General features: G+C 50.2%; 1 protein-coding gene across 1 annotated transcript; it reads left to right on the top strand.

The window, feature by feature from the left end:
* Positions 1–5,815: 5,815 nt before the first annotated feature.
* Positions 5,816–15,386, top strand: RBP3 (retinol binding protein 3). The gene is made up of 4 exons (XM_030941098.1): positions 5,816–8,984; positions 10,802–10,992; positions 13,319–13,461; positions 15,031–15,386. Exons 1-4 carry the CDS (start codon positions 5,931–5,933, stop codon positions 15,384–15,386), a joined length of 3,744 nt encoding a protein of 1,247 aa, XP_030796958.1. The 5' UTR covers positions 5,816–5,930.
* Positions 15,387–20,411: the final 5,025 nt, after the last annotated feature.

The following is a 20,411-nucleotide window of genomic DNA, read 5'->3' on the forward strand; positions in this document are numbered from 1 at the left end:
TGCACACGTATGTTTATTGCAGCACTATTCACAATAGCAAAGACTTGGAATCAACCCAAATGTCCATCTGTGACAGACTGGATTAAGAAAATGTGGCACATATACACCGTGGAATACTATGCAGCCATAAAAAAGGATGAGTTTGCGTCCTTTGTAGGGACATGGATGCAGCTGGAAACCATCATTCTTAGCAAACTATCACAAGAAGAGAAAACCAAACACCGCATGTTCTCACTCATAGGTGGGAACTGAACAATGAGATCACTTGGACTCGGGAAGGGGAACATCACACACTGGGGCCTATCATGGGGAGGGGGGAGGAGGGAGGGATTGCCTTGGGGAGTTATACATGATATAAATGATGAATTGATGGGTGCTGACGAGTTGATGGGTGCAGCACACCAACATGGCACAAGTATACATATGTAACAAACCTGCACGTTATGCACATGTACCCTAGAACTTGAAGTATACTAAAAATAAATAAATAAATAAATAAAAGAAATTTAAATTTTGGAAAACAGTTGAGTTGTTTCTTAAAATGTTAAATATACATTCCTATCCTAGGTATTGCATTACTCCAGCCAAAAAAAGACATACATCCACACGAAGACTCGCACTCAAATATTCGTATCAGCTTTCTTTCTTTTTTTATTTTTTTAAACAGAGTCTTGCTCTGTAGTACAGGCTAGAGTGCAGTGGCACAATCTTGGCTCACTGCAACCTCTGCCTCCTGGGTTCAAGCAATTCTCCTGCTTCAGCCTCTCAAGTAGCTGGGATTACAAGCATCCGCCCCTAAGCCCAGCTAATTTTTGTATTTTTAGTAGAGACTAGATTTCACCATGTCAACTAGGCTGGTCTCGAACTCCGGAACTCAGGTGATTGGCCCACTTCAGCCTCCCAAAGTGCTGGGATTACAGCTGTGAGCCACCATGCCCGGCTCATATCAACTTTCTTTGTAATATTCATACACTGGAAGCAACCTGAAGGGCTCTTGACAGGTGCATGGATAACAAATTGTGGTCCATCTGTGCAATGGAAGCCTACTCAGCAAACAAATGAACTATTGGTACATTCAGCAATCTGGGTGAATCCCACAATCATTATGTTGGGCAAAATAAAACAGATAGAAAAGCAATACGCATGGTATCATTTCATTTATAGCAAATTCTAGAAGCTGCAAGCTGATCTATAGTGTTGGCAGCAAGTAAATCCATGTTTGTCTGTATACGGGAATGCAGAGGGGACTGGGGAGCAAAGGGGCACCAGGAAGACTTGAGGGGGACAGCAATATAAGTCACCCAGGTGATGGTGAGAGTTTCTGGGGGGTACGCACATGTCAAAACTGACTAAATGATATACTTCAAATAGGTTCATTATATGTTAACTATACATCGATTAAGTTGTGAAAAAAAAAAGGACATACTTATTAGATAATTTAAAAGGTACCGAAAAAACGCAATAAAGAAAACAAACAAATGTGTATGCCCTTTGGCTCAGCAAGACCAGGATTGGGAATTTATCCACAAACCAAAAAGCACCTTAGGCCCTTAAGAACATGTGTTCAAAAACATTCATCACAATATCGCTGAAACAATATTGAAGCAAAAACAAAGACAACTTAAAATATGCCTCACAAAGGGAACAGATCAGTAAATCATCAAGAACTACTACTATAGGATGAGTATCCCTTATCTGAAAGTTTTGGAGCAAGAAGTGTTTTAGATTTCAGATTCTCTTTGGATTTTGGAATATCTGTATGTACATAATGAGATATCTTGGGAGTGGGACCCTAGTCTAAACACAGTATTTATGCCTCTTGTATGCCTTACATGCACAGCCTAAAGGTAATTATATCAATATTTTAAATAATTTTTTGCATGAAACAAAGTTGGTGTTAAGTACTTATGTGTGAAGTTTTCCACTTGTGGTGTTGTGTTGGTGCTTAAAAAGTTTCAGGTTTTGGAGCATTTCAGATTTCAGATTTTTGGATTAGGAATCCCCAGACTATATGTAGCCATTAAAAGGATGAATTTAATGAGTATACTTCAACTGGGAAGGATGTTTATGTTGTATGTTTAAGTGAGTAAAATAAAATGCAAATTACCATCTATGCTAATAAAGGGCTGACAATAGAATGGACAAATGGATGGTCTGCCTATAGATGTGTGGATGGATCTCTCCTATGCGTGCACCTCCCTGTGTGTATGCAGAGACAGGTGACAATGGTTAGACATTCAATGCTGATTATTTGTTACTAAAGGAGGCTGGATTTTAAAAGATTTGGGAAAGGTTTGTTTGCACATTTCTACAAAATGAGTATGTTTTACTCCTCTGATTTAAGAAAAAAGTAAAATGAAAATAAAATAAAATAAATAAAAAGTCAAGGTTCAATTTGCTTTGAAGTGCATTAAAAAATGTGTTGGCTTGCAGGGGAGAGGAGGCTTGCAGGTTAGAGGAAGCTGGTAAGGCAGAGCTGAGATGAGAAAAGGGTAATAAAAATGTCAGTGGTAGAATCTATGGAGGCAGCCATTAAACTAAGGTAGCTCTAATGCCCTGATTTTCTACAAGAACAAATTGAAACCTAACTCAGACTCATTTCCTATAAACAGCGAATTTAAAAGAACCCGAAGCTTAAGCCCAGTCAATCACTGATGGCCAACTGGACATCAGTTACATGGTCTCGAACTTTCCACCAGGATGTTCCAAATCATGCAAGGGCCGAAACGCTAAGCAACCAAAGTATTTGTAATATTTATTCCACTTTCGCCTTCACCCTGTGGAAGCCTCCCCTTGTGCTCCCTTGCAGAGCCCCAAACCACCTCTTGTGGGGAGCTACCGGATTCATGAATCAGTGTCTGCTCAGATAAGTTCTTTAAAATGTGAACATGTCAAAGCATTTCTTTAAATGATAGTATATAGATATTTGCTGTACCACTTGAACCATTTCCATTATAAAACATTGAGGGGAAAACTAACATAAAACAATAGACAGACATAAAACAACAATACACTGAAAAGACAACATCTGTGATGCAATAGGCAAGTCGCTCCTTCCTGTACTGCCCAGCTCCGCATGCTCCCTGACCATCCCTGCAGCAGCCCTGATGTGTCGTTGTCCCCCTCTTAACCTGCACTGTGGATGCTGCAGGGCTGGTCTCTGGAGCCTGGGTCTGGGCATTTCTCCTTAGATATGTAGAGGCCCAGGAAAGGTTTGGAACCTAAGAAGCCCTAGGACTCCAGGTCTCCAGGGCAGCCCCAGCCTCTTGGAATGACTTTCCCTAATACCACAGGGGTGTTCTAATGCCAGGCAGAGCCAAGCTGCCCCTCACCAACTCCTGTGTCCTCAACTTCCTTTCGAAACTTCTAGGATGGTAACACCTAATCCTCCAGCAATACTGAGGCTTTTCTCCTTGTTCTATTTTTCCCTGTTGAAGAAGCCAAGGCTCAGAGCAGTCGAGTCACCTAATCATGGTCTCATGTCACCTTATCAAGGTCTCTCCCACTCACCTATTCAGTTCTCACCAGTTCAGTTCAGGGTGGCTTCTAAGCTGCCCTCCACAGCTCTGCCCACAGGACATTTGTATAAGTGAGGGGGTGCAGGGCCTTCCAGCCCCCTCCAACTCCGAAACTCAGCCCCCAAGATCAAATGGACTCTCTGAACCCACCGTGGGCCTACAGTTGTCGGGGACTGGATGGGAAGACGTAGAGCTCTCGGCTTTCACTCTGGGGACTTACCCAGAACATGCTCTCCTCATGAGCTAAGGAGGCCGGCCACCATCGGCTTACATACCCCCACAACCCCTGGAGCTCAGAGAACTCTGAGGACAGAACTTGCCCTTCCACCTGCTTGGGCCTTACCCACAGGAGATGCACTGCCTCCCTACCCATGCCCCTCCAACTCAGGCACCCCAGGGACTTGCAACAGACTGATTTTTTCTCATGTCCCTCTTAAGGCTCCGGGCTAGCCAAACAAATCAAATCCCAGTGATAGGTCCTGACATCCTATCCTGAAACTACATCTAGTAAGACTACAGTGAATCCTTTCCCCAAAGACAGTCTTACTCCTGTTCTCCCCCAAGCCCTTTCTGGTCCAGAAGCTTTGCCTGGACTCAAGCAATGGCAGACAAGTGCCCTCTGAGGACACGGAAGTGCATGCTCAGAGCTGTGATTCTCCAAGTGGAGGCAGAGAAGACTCAGCCTTCCCAGCAGGGCTAAGGGTATGCAAGGAGTGCATTCATCCGGAGGTGTTGGCAGCATCCCAGCCCCGCCCCATTCTCATAGTAAATTAGGCTCACTTCCATTGGCTGCATACGGTGGAGTGATGTGACCATATGTCACTTGAGCATTACACAAATCCTAATGAGCTAAAAGTATGTTTGTTTTAGCTAATTGACCTCTTTGGCCTTCATAAAGCAGTTGGTAAACATCCTCAGATAATGATTTCCAAAGAGCAGACTGTGGGTCTCAGCTGTGCAGAGAAAGCCCACGTCCCTGAGACCACCTTCTCCAGCTGCCTGCTGAGGCACACAGGCGTGCCTGCCTGCTGCCCGCTCAGCCAAGGCGGTGTTACCGGAGCTAGCTTGGGACAGCTCTCCCGACACTCTGCCCTGGCCTTGCGACCACTGTCTGGGCAGTAGTTGTCTGTCTGTTAAGTAAGGGAAGTGCCCATTTCCAGGGGCATTCAGTGGCAAAGCAGGGCTTCCAGGTTCCGACCCCATAGCAGGACTTCTTGGATTTCTACAGCCAGTTAGTTGCCAGCAGCACCCACATTATTTCTATAAGAAGTGGCAGGAGCTGGGATCTGAAGAGTCCAGCAGTCTACCTTTCCCTGTTTCTTGTGCTCTATGCATTCGGAAGGAATGATCTGGATTCCACGTGAAGCCTGGGACCACAGAGACCCAAGACTTCCTGCTTGATTCTCCCTGCAAACTGTGGGCTGTGGGCTGAGCCTTCAAGAATCAGGAGTCACCTCTAGCCATTAACTCTCAGAGCTAACCTCATCTGAATGGGAATACTAGTCCTGTGATATCTGGAAGGTGGGTGCCTCTACACTCCACACCCTACGTGATGGTCCAGACACATCATTCTTAGCATTAGAAAGCTGTAGGGGGACCCCTTCTGTTCCCTGGAGGCATTAATAGGACACAGAAATAAATCTCAGGCTCTGAGGCTGATGCCAGCCTCAGACTCAGCCTCTGCACTGTATGGGCCAACTGTAGCCCCAAGGGCTTCTTCTTGCTGCACCCCCTATCTGTCCCCACCTAAAACGATGGGCTTCTATTAGTTGCAAAACTCTCTGGCCTGTTTTTTTGTTTTGTTTTGTTTTTTTTGTTTTTTTTTTTTTAGCTATGAAACAGAGATAATATCTAATACAGACAACTTACCAGTAATGAGTGCTTCCTACTTGCTGGGTACTGGGAAGAAGTGCTTTACACATATTTTCTCACTTAATCTACACAAAAAGTAATTAAGACACTTCCCTGAGGCCATGGGAGAGACAGTGGCAGAACCAGTTCTCCAAGGAGGACTTGCAAGTTAATAACTGGACTTTGCAAGGCTCTGGTGGAAACTGTCAGCTTGTAAAGGATGGAGCACAGTGTCTGGCATGTGGCAGGAACTAAAATAATGGCAGTGATTAGTGTTGTGATATGCAGACGCAGCACAGCAAGATAAGATGCAATGTACCTTCTGGGTCAAACCACCCTGGCCACTCCTCCCCGATGCCCAGGGTTGATGTGATTGAATTAGACAGGATTAAAGGCTTACTGGAGCTGGAAGCCTTGCTCCAACTCAGGAGTTTAGCCCCAGACCTTCTGTCCACCAGCTGAGGAGGACAAGGGCAGAAGGCAGCTGCACAGAGCAGGGCCACGGCCTTGCACACAGTCCAGGGGGCTTTCGTGCAAGAGCCAGGCCTCCCCCTGGGTCCCATGATGAGAGAATGGGTTCTGCTCATGTCTATGCTGCTCTGTGGCCTGGCTGGCCCAACACACCTGTTCCAGCCAAGCCTGGTGCTGGACATGGCCAAGGTCCTCTTGGATAACTACTGCTTCCCAGAGAACCTGCTGGGCATGCAGGAAGCCATCCAGCAGGCCATCAAGAGCCATGAGATTCTGAGCATCTCAGACCCGCAGACGCTGGCCAGTGTGCTGACAGCTGGGGTGCAGAGTTCCCTGAACGACCCTCGCCTGGTCATCTCCTATGAGCCCAGCACCCCCGAGCCTCCCCCACAAGTCCCAGCACTCACCAGTCTCTCAGAAGATGAACTGCTTGCATGGCTGCAAAGGGGCCTCCGCCATGAGGTTCTGGAGGGTAATGTGGGCTACCTGCGGGTGGACAGCGTCCCAGGCCAGGAGGTGCTGAGCATGATGGGGGAGTTCCTGGTGGCCCACGTGTGGGGGAAGCTCATGGGCACCTCCGCCTTAGTGCTGGATCTCCGGCACTGCACGGGAGGCCAGATCTCTGGCATTCCCTACATCATCTCCTACCTGCACCCAGGGAACACCATCCTGCACGTGGACACTATCTACAACCGCCCCTCCAACACCACCACGGAGATCTGGACCTTGCCTCAGGTCCTGGGAGAAAGGTACGGTGCCGACAAGGATGTGGTGGTCCTCACCAGCAGCCAGACCAGAGGTGTGGCCGAGGACATAGCGCACATCCTCAAGCAGATGCGCAGGGCCATCGTGGTGGGCGAGCGGACTGGAGGAGGGGCCCTGGACCTCCGGAAGCTGAGGATAGGCGAGTCTGACTTCTTCTTCACCGTGCCCGTGTCAAGGTCCCTGGGGCCCCTGGGTGGAGGCAGCCAGACATGGGAGGGCAGCGGAGTGCTGCCCTGTGTGGGGACGCCGGCCGAGCAGGCCCTGGAGAAAGCCCTGGACATCCTCACTCTTCGAAGCGCCCTTCCAGGGGTAGTCCACTGCCTCCAGGAGGCACTGAAGGACTACTACACGCTGGTGGACCGTGTGCCTACCCTGCTGCAGCACCTGGCCAGCATGGACTTCTCCACAGTGGTCTCCGAAGACGATCTGGTCACCAAGCTCAATGCCGGCCTGCAGGCTGCATCCGAGGATCCCAGGCTCCTGGTGCGAGCCATCAGGCCCAGAGAAACCCCGTCTGGGCCCATACCCGATGCTGCAGCTGAAGACCCACCAGGGGCAGCCCCAGAGTTGCCTGAGGACGAGGCTATCCGGCAAGCACTGGTGGAGTCTGTGTTCCAGGTATCGGTGCTGCCGGGCAACGTGGGCTACCTGCGTTTCGATAGTTTTGCTGACGCCTCTGTGCTGGGTGTTTTGGCCCCATATGTCCTGCGCCAGGTGTGGGAGCCGTTACAGGACACGGAGCACCTCATCATGGACCTGCGCCACAACCCCGGAGGGCCATCCTCCGCTGTGCCCCTGCTCCTGTCCTATTTCCAGGGCCCCGAGGCCGGCCCCGTGCACCTCTTCACCACCTATGACCGCCGCACCAACATCACACAGGAGCACTTCAGCCACATGGAGCTCCCGGGCCCACGCTACAGCACCCAACGTGGGGTGTATCTGCTCACCAGCCACCGCACCGCCACGGCAGCCGAGGAGTTCGCCTTCCTCATGCAGTCGCTGGGCTGGGCCACGCTGGTAGGTGAGATCACAGCAGGCAACCTGCTGCACACCCGCACCGTGCCGCTGCTAGACACGCCGGAAGGCAGCCTCGCGCTCACTGTGCCAGTCCTCACCTTCATCGACAATCACGGCGAGGCCTGGCTGGGTGGTGGAGTGGTGCCTGATGCCATCGTGCTGGCAGAGGAGGCCCTGGACAAAGCCCAGGAAGTGCTGGAGTTCCATCAGAGCCTGGGGGCCTTGGTGGAGGGCACAGGGCACCTGCTGGAGGCCCACTATGCTCGACCGGAAGTGGTGGGCCAGACGAGTGCCCTGCTGCGGGCCAAGCTGGCCCAGGGCGCCTACCGCACAGCTGTGGACTTGGAGTCTCTGGCCTCTCAGCTCACAGCAGACCTGCAGGAGGTGTCTGGGGACCACCGCCTGCTAGTGTTCCACAGCCCTGGTGAGCTGGTGGTAGAGGAAGCACCCCCACCACCCCCTGCTGTCCCCTCTCCAGAGGAGCTCACCTACCTTATTGAGGCCCTGTTTAAGACAGAGGTGCTGCCTGGCCAGCTGGGCTACCTGCGTTTTGACGCCATGGCTGAACTGGAGACAGTGAAGGCCGTCGGGCCACAGCTTGTGCGGCTGGTATGGCAACAGTTGGTGGACACGGCTGCGCTGGTGATCGACCTGCGCTACAACCCTGGCAGCTACTCCTCGGCCATCCCGCTGCTCTGTTCCTACTTCTTTGAGGCAGAACCCCGCCAGCACCTGTATTCTGTCTTTGACAGGGCCACCTCGAAAGTCATGGAGGTGTGGACCCTGCCTCAGGTCGCAGGCCAGCGCTATGGCTCACACAAGGACCTCTACATCCTGATGAGCCACACCAGTGGCTCTGCAGCTGAGGCCTTTGCACACACCATGCAGGACCTGCAGCGGGCCACGGTCATTGGGGAGCCCACGGCTGGAGGGGCACTCTCTGTGGGCATCTACCAGGTGGGCAGCAGCCCCTTATATGCATCCATGCCCACCCAGATGGCCCTGAGTGCCACCACAGGCAAGGCCTGGGACCTGGCTGGTGTGGAGCCTGACATCACTGTGCCCATGAGCGAAGCCCTTTCCACAGCCCAGGACATAGTGGCTCTGCGTGCCAAGGTGCCCACGGTGCTGCAGACGGCTGGGAAGCTGGTGGCTGATAACTATGCCTCCGCCGAGCTGGGGGCCAAGATGGCTGTCAAACTGAGCGGTCTGCAGAGCCGCTACTCCAGGGTGACCTCAGAAGTGGCCCTGGCCGAGATCCTGGGGGCCGACCTGCAGATGCTCTCCGGAGACCCACACCTGAAGGCAGCCCATATCCCTGAGAATGCCAAGGACCGCATTCCCGGAATTGTGCCCATGCAGGTGAGACCCAAGGGAGACCTGGTTGAGCCCAGTCCCGGGAGTGAGTTGGCCCATTGTCCGCACAGGCCGGGCTCTGTGCACAGTGCGTGACAATGGCTTTTAGATTTGTTCTCATGTTTAAGTTTTGACCAGTCAAGTCCTTTCCTCTTTCTCAACCTGTTCCATCCACTCTCTGTGACCCTGGGGTTGCTGAACACCTCTGTTGAACATGCATATTAGGTTGGTGCAAAAGTTCTTTCAATGGCAAAGCCTGCAATTACTTTTGCACCCACCTCACAGGAAGCCAGTTTGAAAGCCAACCAATACTCACAGGAAGCCAGTTTGGAAGCCCCTGGGATAGAAGGCGTTTCAGCCTTGGCTGGGTGGAAGGTGAGTGATGGCAGGCTTCTCATTGTCAGTGTTGGGGAAGAGGCCAACACCTGGCAGAGGTGGCCGTGGGCTTCACCAAGTGCCCCACCGCTGGCCGAGAGTTCCACCTAAGCAGCACTCACACCTCCACGCTGTTTTACCTGTGGTTTTGCTGCATCATCACGTTTGTGCAGGGCAGCATTTGTCATGGAATCCCTTGTGAGGAGGGTCTGAGGCCAGGGCTTGAGTGCAGGCAGTTTGTCTGGGAGGCCATTGCTGAAGCAGGCGTGAAGGAGGGAGCAGGGAGAGTGAGACGGGAAGCTGACAAGCAGATGCCTCAAAGCTGTTCTGCTGGAGCGAGGACACTGATGAGTGTGGGGATGCTCCCAGGCACAGCCCTCTGCAGGCGGGGCCCAGTGGCTCCTATCCTGCATTGGCCAAGAGTTGCCCTGAGGACATGACTCAGGGTGGGGCAGGCTCCCCCTTCTTGGAGAAGGCCTGAGCTGAGGGTGGAAAGACAGGGCTGTGCTATAGGAGAGCCTGTCAGTGGGGCCGGGGGCAGCTGAAAGCAGAGGGGGCTGAGAGTGCCAAAAGCATCTGCTACAGAATTGTCATCCCCATTTTTCACAACTGAGGCCCAGAGAAGAGCAGAGGGGAGTGGCCTGGGGCCAGAGAGCTGTGACTGAGGGCAGGGCAGGGCCTGAAGGGCGGTGTCTCTGTCAACGAAAGCTCCTGGTCCCAGTCAAGCTCACCAAGTCCTGCCTCCCTCCAGCAGCCTTAGAGAGGGAGGAGAAGGTGCATCCACGTGGGAGTAGCCTGTGCTCGGCTTTCAGGATCCCCGGTTTCCAAATCAACTGCTCCTTCCTTTCCAGTATAGCCAAGGTTCACGATTTAGGGTCAGATGTAGATTCAGATTCTGGCTCCACCACTTACTGACTGTGTGACCTGAGACTAGTTACTTAATCTCTCTGTGCTTCAGTTTTTCCTTGAAAAAGATGGGGATCGTGTTATCTCCTGCACAGGTGGCTGTGAGGATGATGATAAGCTCTACAAAGTGCTTAGTACAGGGCCAGGTGCCTGGTAAAGGTAACTAACATCTTCCAATCCTGCCCCAGTGGAGGGGAAGGTAAGCTTGGAGACGTCAGGAAGTATCTGGTGAGGTTGGAGAGGTCAGAGGGGAGACCATTCCTGGGCCTTCTAGCTCAGGACACCAGGGCATGTGGGTGGCAGACAGGAGCATCCTCTGCAAGGAGGCTGCCCATGGATCACACATGTCTCAATGGCATGTCACATCTCAGACATGCCACTGGGAAAGTCCCTGGTATCTACTAACTCCTTCAGAAATGTCAGTTCCTGTCCCATGCCCTTAATATTTCCCATGACATAAAGGCGATCCGTGGTGCCTGCTTTCCTGGACTCTAAAACCGGCTGCTCCTCCTGACACTGAGTAGGACCTCCAACTCTTACAGATCCCTTCCCCTGAAGTCTTTGAAGAGCTGATCAAGTTTTCCTTCCACACTAATGTGCTTGAGGACAACATTGGCTACTTGAGGTTTGACATGTTTGGGGACGGTGAGCTGCTCACCCAGGTCTCCAAGCTGCTGGTGGAGCACATCTGGAAGAAGATCATGCACACGGATGCCATGATCATCGACATGAGGTCAGTGGCCAGGGGTCGGTGCTTCCCAGCCAGGACGCAGGACTGCCGGGGGACAGTCAAAGCTATGGGCCACAGCAGGGAAGAAAAGGAACCCTGCAACACAGCAGAGGACCTGAGGGGGCCAGGCCTCCTTCCTATCAGGGCTCCAGCCAGTTAGCCCAGGGGTTCTTGTTTCATTGAAGGCGGGGCCCAGCACTGATCGTTTTTGTAAACTTCTCCAATGATTCCAGTGTGCATTCCAGATTGAGAATTACCCCAAATTTGCCTGGTCATAGGATTCAGTGGGGAGGAGAGGAAGGAGATGTTAAAAACACTGATTCCTGGGCCCCACTCCTCCCTTAATGACTCAGAAGCTCCGGCGGACGGGCCCGATAATCTCTATTTGACAGACATCCCAGGTGATTCTGATGGCCAGTGGCGTGTGAGACAGCCAGGCCTCCCACCTGGGAAGGCGCCTCACGTCATACAAAATCAACTCATGACAACCCTGGTCACATGAATCGTCATACAGGCAGAATTTGGAAATCGCACAGGGAGAATTTAGAAATTAATCACTACTGTTATCAAAAGAATTCTTTGCATCACCAAATGATCGTCAGAAGGATGTCTTCAGCTAGCCACCTCCCCTCTGTTTCTGTAAAAATGTGCCTCATATGTCGTGAATTTACATCATGGACCAGGGGTAGGAGGTGGATGAGCACCCTCAGGCAGTGGCCAGACCTGGCATCCCGTGACTCTGGGGTCCATTGGTGGACATGCCCCTGCACCCTCCACGGGCGGGCTGCCTTCCTCAGACAGGACCCTTCCATGCTCCCCTGTTGTCTAAAAGAAGTGGCAGGGGGTGGCAGAGCAGGGCATTCACCCAGCTCCAGATCTCTAGCCCTCAGCGCTCACTCACATGGTTCTTATGGTCACTAGGTGGCTCTCAGTCCTGCACCCACTGCCTCTCCTCCCTGGGAGAAGAAAGAACATTAGGGCTAAAACATTAGCCCCGGCTCCAGTTCTGTGTGTGTTCACAGCCCGAGCTTGAGGCTCCTGTGGTCTCTCTGATCACTTTTTTCTTTAGAAGTTCTGTTGAGCACCCGAATGAGGCTCATGTTAAGTCCCTTTCTTCTGAATATGCCATTTACACTTTTTAAAGAGGAGATGGCCCCAGTCTGCAAGTGCACTTTGCTTAAAGACCCTTCCACCCCTGAGGTTTGTTTGGAGGTTCAGACACTGACATCACAGGCCCCGAACCCAGCCAGGTCATCCCAGGCCATCAACTGGACGAGGCTGCTTAACACATCACTAGCCCCAGTGGGGAGACAGAGGCCCAATGAGGTCACACAGTGGGACAAATCTAAATGGCCTGGGAGAAATGCAGGCTCCCTTTCTTCCAATGTAGCTCCACAAGCCTGAATATTTCAACACACTAAGTGCCCTGTTAAGACACCTGAACTAAGACAGCCAGTAGGTGTCATAAGATTGTCACAGAATGCAACTGGGAAAAACAATGTTTCCCAAAATGTGTTCCACTCATAGGCAGATATGGGTGCAGGGAAGCAGTCCATGGTCAATAAATGGGGGAAACTGATCAACAAGTTTCTGACTGCAGGACTTGTCAGGGCCTTTTATACATATATATACACTTATATACATTTATAATATATATGTGTGTATACATATATATGTGTGTATATATACATATGTGTGTGTGAATATATATATACACACACACATATATAAATATATATATATATATATATATATATATTTTTTTTTTTTTTTTTTGAGATGGAGTCTCACTCTGTCACCCAGGCTGGAGTGCAGTGGCGCGATATCAGTTTACTGGAAGCTCCGCCTCCCGGGTTCACACCATTCTCCTGCCTCAGCCTCCCAAGTAGCTGGGACTAGAGGTGCCTGCCACCACGCCCGGCTAATTTTTTGTATTTTCAGTAGAGATGGGATTTCACTGTGTTAGCCAGGATGGTCTCGATCTCTTGACCTTGTGATCCGCCCACCTCAGCCTCCCAAAGTGCTGGGATTATAGGTGTGAGCCACTGCACCTGACTGGTCCTTTAATGCATTAATATGTGCTAATTATATAGCAGAAGGAAAGGATAACATATTTGACCACAAAGTTTCTTGTTCTCAAGAGACTAGTACTCTTGGAAATACTCTGGAAAATGCCAACCCATGGAATTCTAAAGGAGGAAGAGGCAGTACATTGAGGCTGCCAAGAATTAGAACCCTCCATGGGACAAAGATCCTGGCCTCCCCGAGGGGCACAGAGGGCCTCATTGTGAGCTCAGCCCCTGAACAGGTTCCGCTTCCCGTCCCTCAGGTTCAACATCGGTGGCCCCACATCCTCCATTCCCATCTTGTGCTCCTACTTCTTTGATGAAGGCCCTCCAGTTCTGCTGGACAAGATCTACAGCCGGCCTGATGACTCTGTCAGTGAACTCTGGACACACGCCCAGGTTGTAGGTACGTGGAGAAGCTTTCCCCTTTCTACTGTCATTCTAGAAGCTTCTGGGAAACCAGGGAAAGACAGCTTGGGTGTAGGTAAAAGTCATAGTAACCAGACTGTAAGGCCCTGTCCTAGTCCAGGCACTAGATGTGCATGATCTCGAATCCCTGAAAAGCATGTATCACTACGCCCATTTTCTAGAGGGAAAAAAAAGTGGGGATTGACTAGGTCAAGTATCTTTTCTAGGGTCATGCAGCTAATAAGTGGAACCCAAAATGTGAATATTAGTTTGTCTAATACCAAAATTTCCCTCAGGCTTAGCACCATAATCACCAGCCTGCAGGACAAATGCAGAATTTGAAGGATTCTCCCCGCCCCTTACCAACCCCAATGGGCATTTCCAGTGCTCACCATACTTGAGCTCTCAGCTGCAGTGCCACACACTTGCCTGGAAAAGTCATGATGTTCATCGGGCTTCTGTTCACTGCCCTGGACACAGAGCAGTGGCTACAGGAGCAAAGGCAGGCCCTGAGCTTTACAGAACCATGACTCTCAAAGCCCCATTCCAAGGTGGATGGCCTCCATCTATCTTCCCTACCCAGTGTGTAAGACCAAGGAACTTGTGCTCCTATCCAATGAGAAAGGACTGGAGAGATCAATGGGGGTGTGCCTGTGACCAGAGAAACACCCCATCATTTTCATGTCCATGCTTCTGTAATACACAGGCATTTTGCTGTAGCTTCTAGGACATACATTCAATAATATTAGCAAGTGTAAATACAAATCAGAACCAGGTGAATTCTAAATTCAAATAGATGCTCAAGACTGGAAGTTAAAGATAGACTCAATTCTACAGATAGTGAGGTCCCAGAACAGTGAGGTCCAATATGGGAGCCACAAGCCACCTGCGGCCACCGAGCATTTGAAATGTGGCTCTCCCAAGTTGAGATGTGCTCTAGGTGTAATGTGCATACCAGATTTTGAAGACATTACAAAAAAAATACCTCATTAATAATTTTATTTGATTACATTTTGAAATGAATGTATTTTGGATACATTGGCTTAAACAAAACATGATTAAAATTAACACCGGGGATTTCTTTTTGCTTGCTCAACATGGCTACTAGGGAACCTAAAATGACATCTATGGGCAGCATTCTGGGTCACGTTGCATTCCTGTCGGACAGTGCTGTCCTAGAGGGTTGTTCTTACGACATCACAAATTGGGTTTTTCTGAGTCCAAAGTGAAAAGGAAGTCAGGTCAGTTTAAGTGTTTTCATTATTCATGAAGAGAGAGGACGTCCCTTTCTCAGGAGAGTCAAGTCTTTCCTATCACTTGGCATAAAAAGGCCTCATTGGGAGCTGTCAAGCACTGAAATCCTCGTGATTGGGCTTGCATTCTTGTCCCCATTTTACGGATGCAGAAATCAAGGCTCAGAGAAGTCAAGTGGCTCACAAGTGGACACAAGGACACAGACCAAAACCCCAGGGCCTCCTCCATCACTGCAGACCCAGGCAGGATAGAGAAGACAGGTGCTCCAGGGTCCTGACATGACCCCCATCCTGAAGGGCCTTATGTCTTCCAGGTGAACGCTATGGCTCCAAGAAGAGCATGGTCATTCTGACCAGCAGTGTGACGGCCGGCACTGCGGAGGAGTTCACCTACATCATGAAGAGGCTGGGCCGGGCCCTGGTCATTGGGGAGGTGACCAGCGGGGGTTGCCAGCCACCACAGACCTACCATGTGGATGACACCAACCTCTACCTCACTATCCCCACGGCCCGTTCTGTGGGGGCCTCGGATGGCAGCTCCTGGGAAGGGGTGGGGGTGACACCCCATATGGTTGTCCCTGCAGAAGAGGCTCTCACCAGAGCCAAGGAGATGCTCCAGCACAACCAACTGAGGGTGAAGCGGAGCCCAGGCCTGCAGGACCACCCGTAGGGAAGGGCCCCATAGGCAGAGCCCCAGGACAAACAGAACCTCTGGGATACACACCAAGGGCACTCCTGCAGGTGGCCTGGCCTGAGGTTCCCAGGGGCAGCAAAGGGGCCTGCTGAGCTCTGGTTAGGCTAGACCTGGAGGTGTGTATACACACACACACACACACACGTATATACATATATATATGTATATACATATATATGTGTGTACATACATATATATGTGTGTGTGTGTTTTTATATATATATATATATATATGGCTTTCCAATAACAACCTAAATTTTAAAAAAGGTTCCTTCTAGGTAGTAGAACTTGGGGTGGTATTTTTACCTTTCTTCTTCATACTTTGCTCTTTTTCTTAAATACTCATTAATGTGCATATATCATTATTTTCAGATGCAGCTGTCATTATTCCAAAATATAAAAAATAAAGAAGATAAAATAAATTATATAATTGAGCCATTAACCACAATTTAGTGATCCACCAGTGGTTGTTAAATCTCTTTTTTTTTATGGGTTTTCCATTCACATTATTTGGATCTTCCGGATCTGCCCTGCTGGCCTCTATGGACAGCTGATTTTGTTTAAGATGTGGTGCAAGATGCTATGGGGTCAGCAGGTGGCAAAGGTCCTGTGGATCTTAAATAGGGAAAGGGCTGGTGCAGCCCTTCTGCTGGTGATGTACACATGCTGGCTGTGTCTCTTCTAAGCCTCACGCCGGCTGCATAGCTGGCCACTCTCATCTTCTACCCAGGAGCCAGCTGAGACACAGACAAACTCCGCAGCTCACCCAAGGTCACACAGCCAGCACAGTGGACCTGTGTCCTCCTTTGGGCCACCCAGCATTTGTAGCACCTTTGGGTGATCAGAGAATCACTGCCCATAGGAACTGGTAGGAAAGGGTGATGTCAACCCCGCCTGGGTGGGAAACCAGCCCGGCCACTTCACCATCTGAGTGGTTCTGGGCAATATGTTTCACTTCTCTGGGCCTCAGTTTCTTCATCTGTTCAATGGGAAAAATAATAATACACTTGGAGTTGTGAGAACGAAGTGAGTCAATCTAGTGCCCAGCCAATGTTAGCTGAACACCCTGGAAGCCCACTTTTCCAGCCCTTCTGGCAACAGGGCATGGGCATGTGGTCCTGCCTTGGTCAACCAGAAGCTCCTGTGCAAGATGTTTAATCTGGAGCAAGTGGCCAGGGAGCCTGGGCAGTGGCCATCTGCCAGAAACCTAGTGTATAAGGACAGCACAACCATGCCCTATGCTTAGCAGGGACAGCAGCAGCACCCTCAAGAGGTGCTTCCCAGACTTCCTGGTGTGACTTTGGCTGTAGTCCTGGTGGAGTGACCCATTGTCCCTACCCACTGCTCAGCCAGGTCCCCCAGCCCACCCATCTAGGACTAGGCACCATCCGGGGTCTTTCATGAAATCCCTGTCTGCTTCCATCCACCAAAGACTTTTCTGTAATGAACAGCACAGTCTGGTGCAGCTGGTTAAAGGGTAGGTGAGATCTGAACCCATCTCTGTACAGTTCCAAAGATCCTTCTGTTTCCACCACATCATGAAGAGGCCCTGGGCCTGATCTGGAAAGGGGGTTTGAGATAGACAGGAACGAAAGTCCTCTGCATAGCAAAGTACAGGCTCAGCCTTCCTAAATGCAAGCCTTCTTGCATTGTTACCTGCTTACAGGCACAAGACTGGAGAAAAGGGAAAAGGAAAACAAAATCCCATCAGGTCTCTTTTCTGGTGGGACACCCAGATGGCCAAAAACTGCCTAGAAGTCTCTGTTCAGATGACCCCTGGGTCCCTTCAACTCTCTATGCCCTGGTCTGAGCTCATGGCCTGCACCCTGCCAAATCCTACTTACTTCCAGCTCACATCTTGCACATAGCCACACCTCCTTCCAGACACTCAGACTCCCTCCTTTCTGCCCTCCACACCTCTCACCCAGTGTCCACCAATGATCAGGACCCAAAGTAAGTTAATACCTGAGTTAATGTCACTCTGCTCTGCACCCAGCCTGCCATCTTCTTTGCCTTGTCTTGGGGTCCCAGCTTTGTGCCTAAATCCCTGACACAGCTTCCTGCCCCATCTCTGTGGCCTGACCTGCAGCTAGGAGTTCATCTTCACTGGAAGGGCATTGTTAGGTGATGCAGACACTTCTGGAAGGTCATATTTATCTGTCCTTCTTGCAGATGTGATGGAGAGGTGCCACGAGATGGCAAGATGAATGGAAAGAAAACGTTAGAGAACCCCTCCCATTCTCCCTGCAGGCACTGCCTCCCCTAACCCCTTTCATAACCAGTTTCTGGGCCGGGCGCAGTGGCTCAGGCCTGTAATCCCAGTACTTTGGGAGGCCGAGGTGGGCAGATTACCTGAGGTCAGGAGTTCAAGACCAGCCTGGCCAACATGGTGAAATCCCGTCTCTACAAAAATACAAAAATTAGCTGGGCGTGATGGCGGGTGCCTGTAATTCCAGCTACTCAGAAAGCTGAGGTGAGAGAATCACTTGAACCTGGGAGGCTGAGGTTGCAGTGATTCAAGATCGAGCACTCTGGCCTGGGCAACAGAGCAAGGCTCCGTCTCCAAAAACAGAACAAAACAAACAAAACGGTTTCTGAAACTTCTCTCCTAGGAAGTGTCACAACCCAACACATGCTGGAGAACGGCTTATTTTTCAAATAAAAGGTTTATTCTATGAGGTTCTGATCTTGCTATGCCATCTGTAGACCTACCACATGACTTCTAAAAACACAACAAAATTAGGCAAATGATAAGGGTGTGTGATTCCCTCTTTCAAGGGAAGAGGCCTGTAGGAAGGCCTGCTGCCTCCAGATGGCGCCATCACTTTCCAGGGGTATGAGGAGTGCAAGGCTGGTCTGGGGGCCACTGTGGCCGACTTTCACCCCTGATAAGGGCTCTGTCTCCGTGCTCACAGGAACAGGGTGGTACGGCTGAGGTTAGAAGTGCTAGGCCCAGCACCAGCCTATTCCAAAGCTGGGAGCATAACAGAGTTAAGGGGTCACTGGCTGGTGGCAACCCTGAACCATCACCACCACTGACATGCTTCCATGAATCCATGTCACTTTGGTTATCCATCAGTGTTTGCAAAACTCGAGTCGGTTGACAACGAATTTCATACAAAGACCTGAACTCTGGCCTTTCTCGAGGCCTGCATCCAGCCTGGCTGTGCAGTCTTCACCCAGGCACTGAGCTCCCCACCATTGCCACCTACAGGCAGTTCCATCCACTCATTAGCCTACTTCAATAGACTTTTGAGCTTAGGATCCCTGGCCTAGAGATGCAGGAATTGGCAAGAAGTTGAATTCTAGGAGCCCAACTTTGTAGTGGTTTTACTTCTCTCCCAGGTAACAACAGAAAGAAAAGTTGACCTTTGTTAAAATTGAGAACCAAACTGAATCTGAATTCAGAATGTCTTAGTTTAGTCTCATTAGCATATTTTGAGGGCTTTTATAAATCTGAATTGAATGGCTGCCACTGGGAGATAATTTATTAGGATAGAATTTGCCATGTTTCCAGCTACTGTAGATAAAACCTCCTCTGTTCCGCGAGGTCAGCCAAGACTTTCTGCTCATCGACTCAGTGTCTTTGGGTCACATGCCTACCAACAGCTTTGCCAGAAAGCCACCAAGGCCCTAGATCCTAGGAGAGTGGAGGATAGAGGCAAAGCTGGCCAGAACAGCAAGGGGACACCCTGGGGCACCAAGTGACAGGGTACGATCTTGAGGTGGGGCATTGAGGAGCTTTTGTGAGCTTGAGAGGCAGGTTAGGAATTCAACAGTGACAGGGTGAGTATCTCACCAGGACCACAGGATGGGGTGCTGAGCTGATTCAATTAGACATAGAGAATTTAAGGAATGCAGTAATTCTTACCCAGGATTGTAAAATTAATACCTGCTGATGTGATATATTGTGGCAACATCTCATGCCAACTCTTAACTGGCATATAGAAGGTGACTGCCTAGTCCATTCGGGCTGCTATAACAAAACACCATAAACCAGGTGACTTATTAACAACAGAAATTTACCGCTCACAGTTCTAGAGGCTCAGAAGTCCCAGATCAAGGTGCCAGCCGCTTTGGCGTTTGGTACCATCTTCCTAGTTGGGAGATGGCAACTTTAAGCTGCATTCTCACAAGGTGGAAGCAGGGAACTAGGTCTCTGCAGTTTATTTTTATTTTTTAGAAACAGGGTCTCACTATGTTGCCCAGGCTGGAATGCAGTGGCACAATCATAGCTCACTACAGCCTTAAACTTCTGAGTTCAAGTAACTCCCTCACCCACCCCACCCATCTCAGCCTCCTACAAGTAGCTGGGACTATAGGCACACACACCACCTTATTCAGCTAATTCCTGTATTTTTTGTAGAGAGGGGTGTCTCACTATGTTGCCCAGGCTGGTCTCAAACTCCTGTTCTTGAGCAATCTTCCCATCTCAGCCCCCAAAGTGCTAGGATTACAGGCATGAGCCAGTGTGCTCAGCCACTGGGATTTCTTTCTTTTTTTTTTTTTTTTCCCCAAGATGGCGTCTTCCTCTGTCACTCAGGCTAGAGTGCAGGGGTGCAATCTTGGCTCACTGCAACCTCCACTTCCCGGGTTCAAGCAATTCTTCTGCCTCAGGCTCCCAAGTAGCTAGGATTACAGGTGCCCGCCACCACACCCAGCTAATTGTGTGTGTGTGTATGTGTGTGGGGGTGGGGGGTATTTTTAGTAGAGACGGGGTTTCACCATATTGGCCAGCCTGGTCTCGAACTCCTGGCCTCATAATCTGCCCGCCTCGGCCTCCCAAAGTGCTGGGATTACAGGTGTGAGCCACTGCACCCAGCCTCTTTTGTAAGGGCACTAATTCCAACCTCCCAAAAGCCCCACCTCCTAATACCATTACTTGGGGGTTAGGACTTTAAATAAATTTTGGGAGACACAAACATTCAGACCATAGAAGTGCTAGAGAGAGCTTGGGCAAAACCATGATTTAACATGTCTACTCTCCAGTAGATACAGAAG

The sequence above is a fragment of the Rhinopithecus roxellana genome, chromosome 11, assembly GCF_007565055.1.
Source record: "Rhinopithecus roxellana isolate Shanxi Qingling chromosome 11, ASM756505v1, whole genome shotgun sequence".
NCBI classification, from domain to species: domain Eukaryota; kingdom Metazoa; phylum Chordata; class Mammalia; order Primates; family Cercopithecidae; genus Rhinopithecus; species Rhinopithecus roxellana.

Coding starts and splice junctions, on each gene's coding strand:
- RBP3 (XM_030941098.1), top strand. CDS start 5,931: ATGATGAGAGAATGGGTTCTGCTCATGTCTATGCTGCTCTGTGGCCTG. Junction 8,985..10,801: donor CCGGAATTGTGCCCATGCAG/GTGAGACCCAAG, acceptor CAACTCTTACAG/ATCCCTTCCCCTGAAGTCTT. Junction 10,993..13,318: donor GCCATGATCATCGACATGAG/GTCAGTGGCCAG, acceptor CCCGTCCCTCAG/GTTCAACATCGGTGGCCCCA.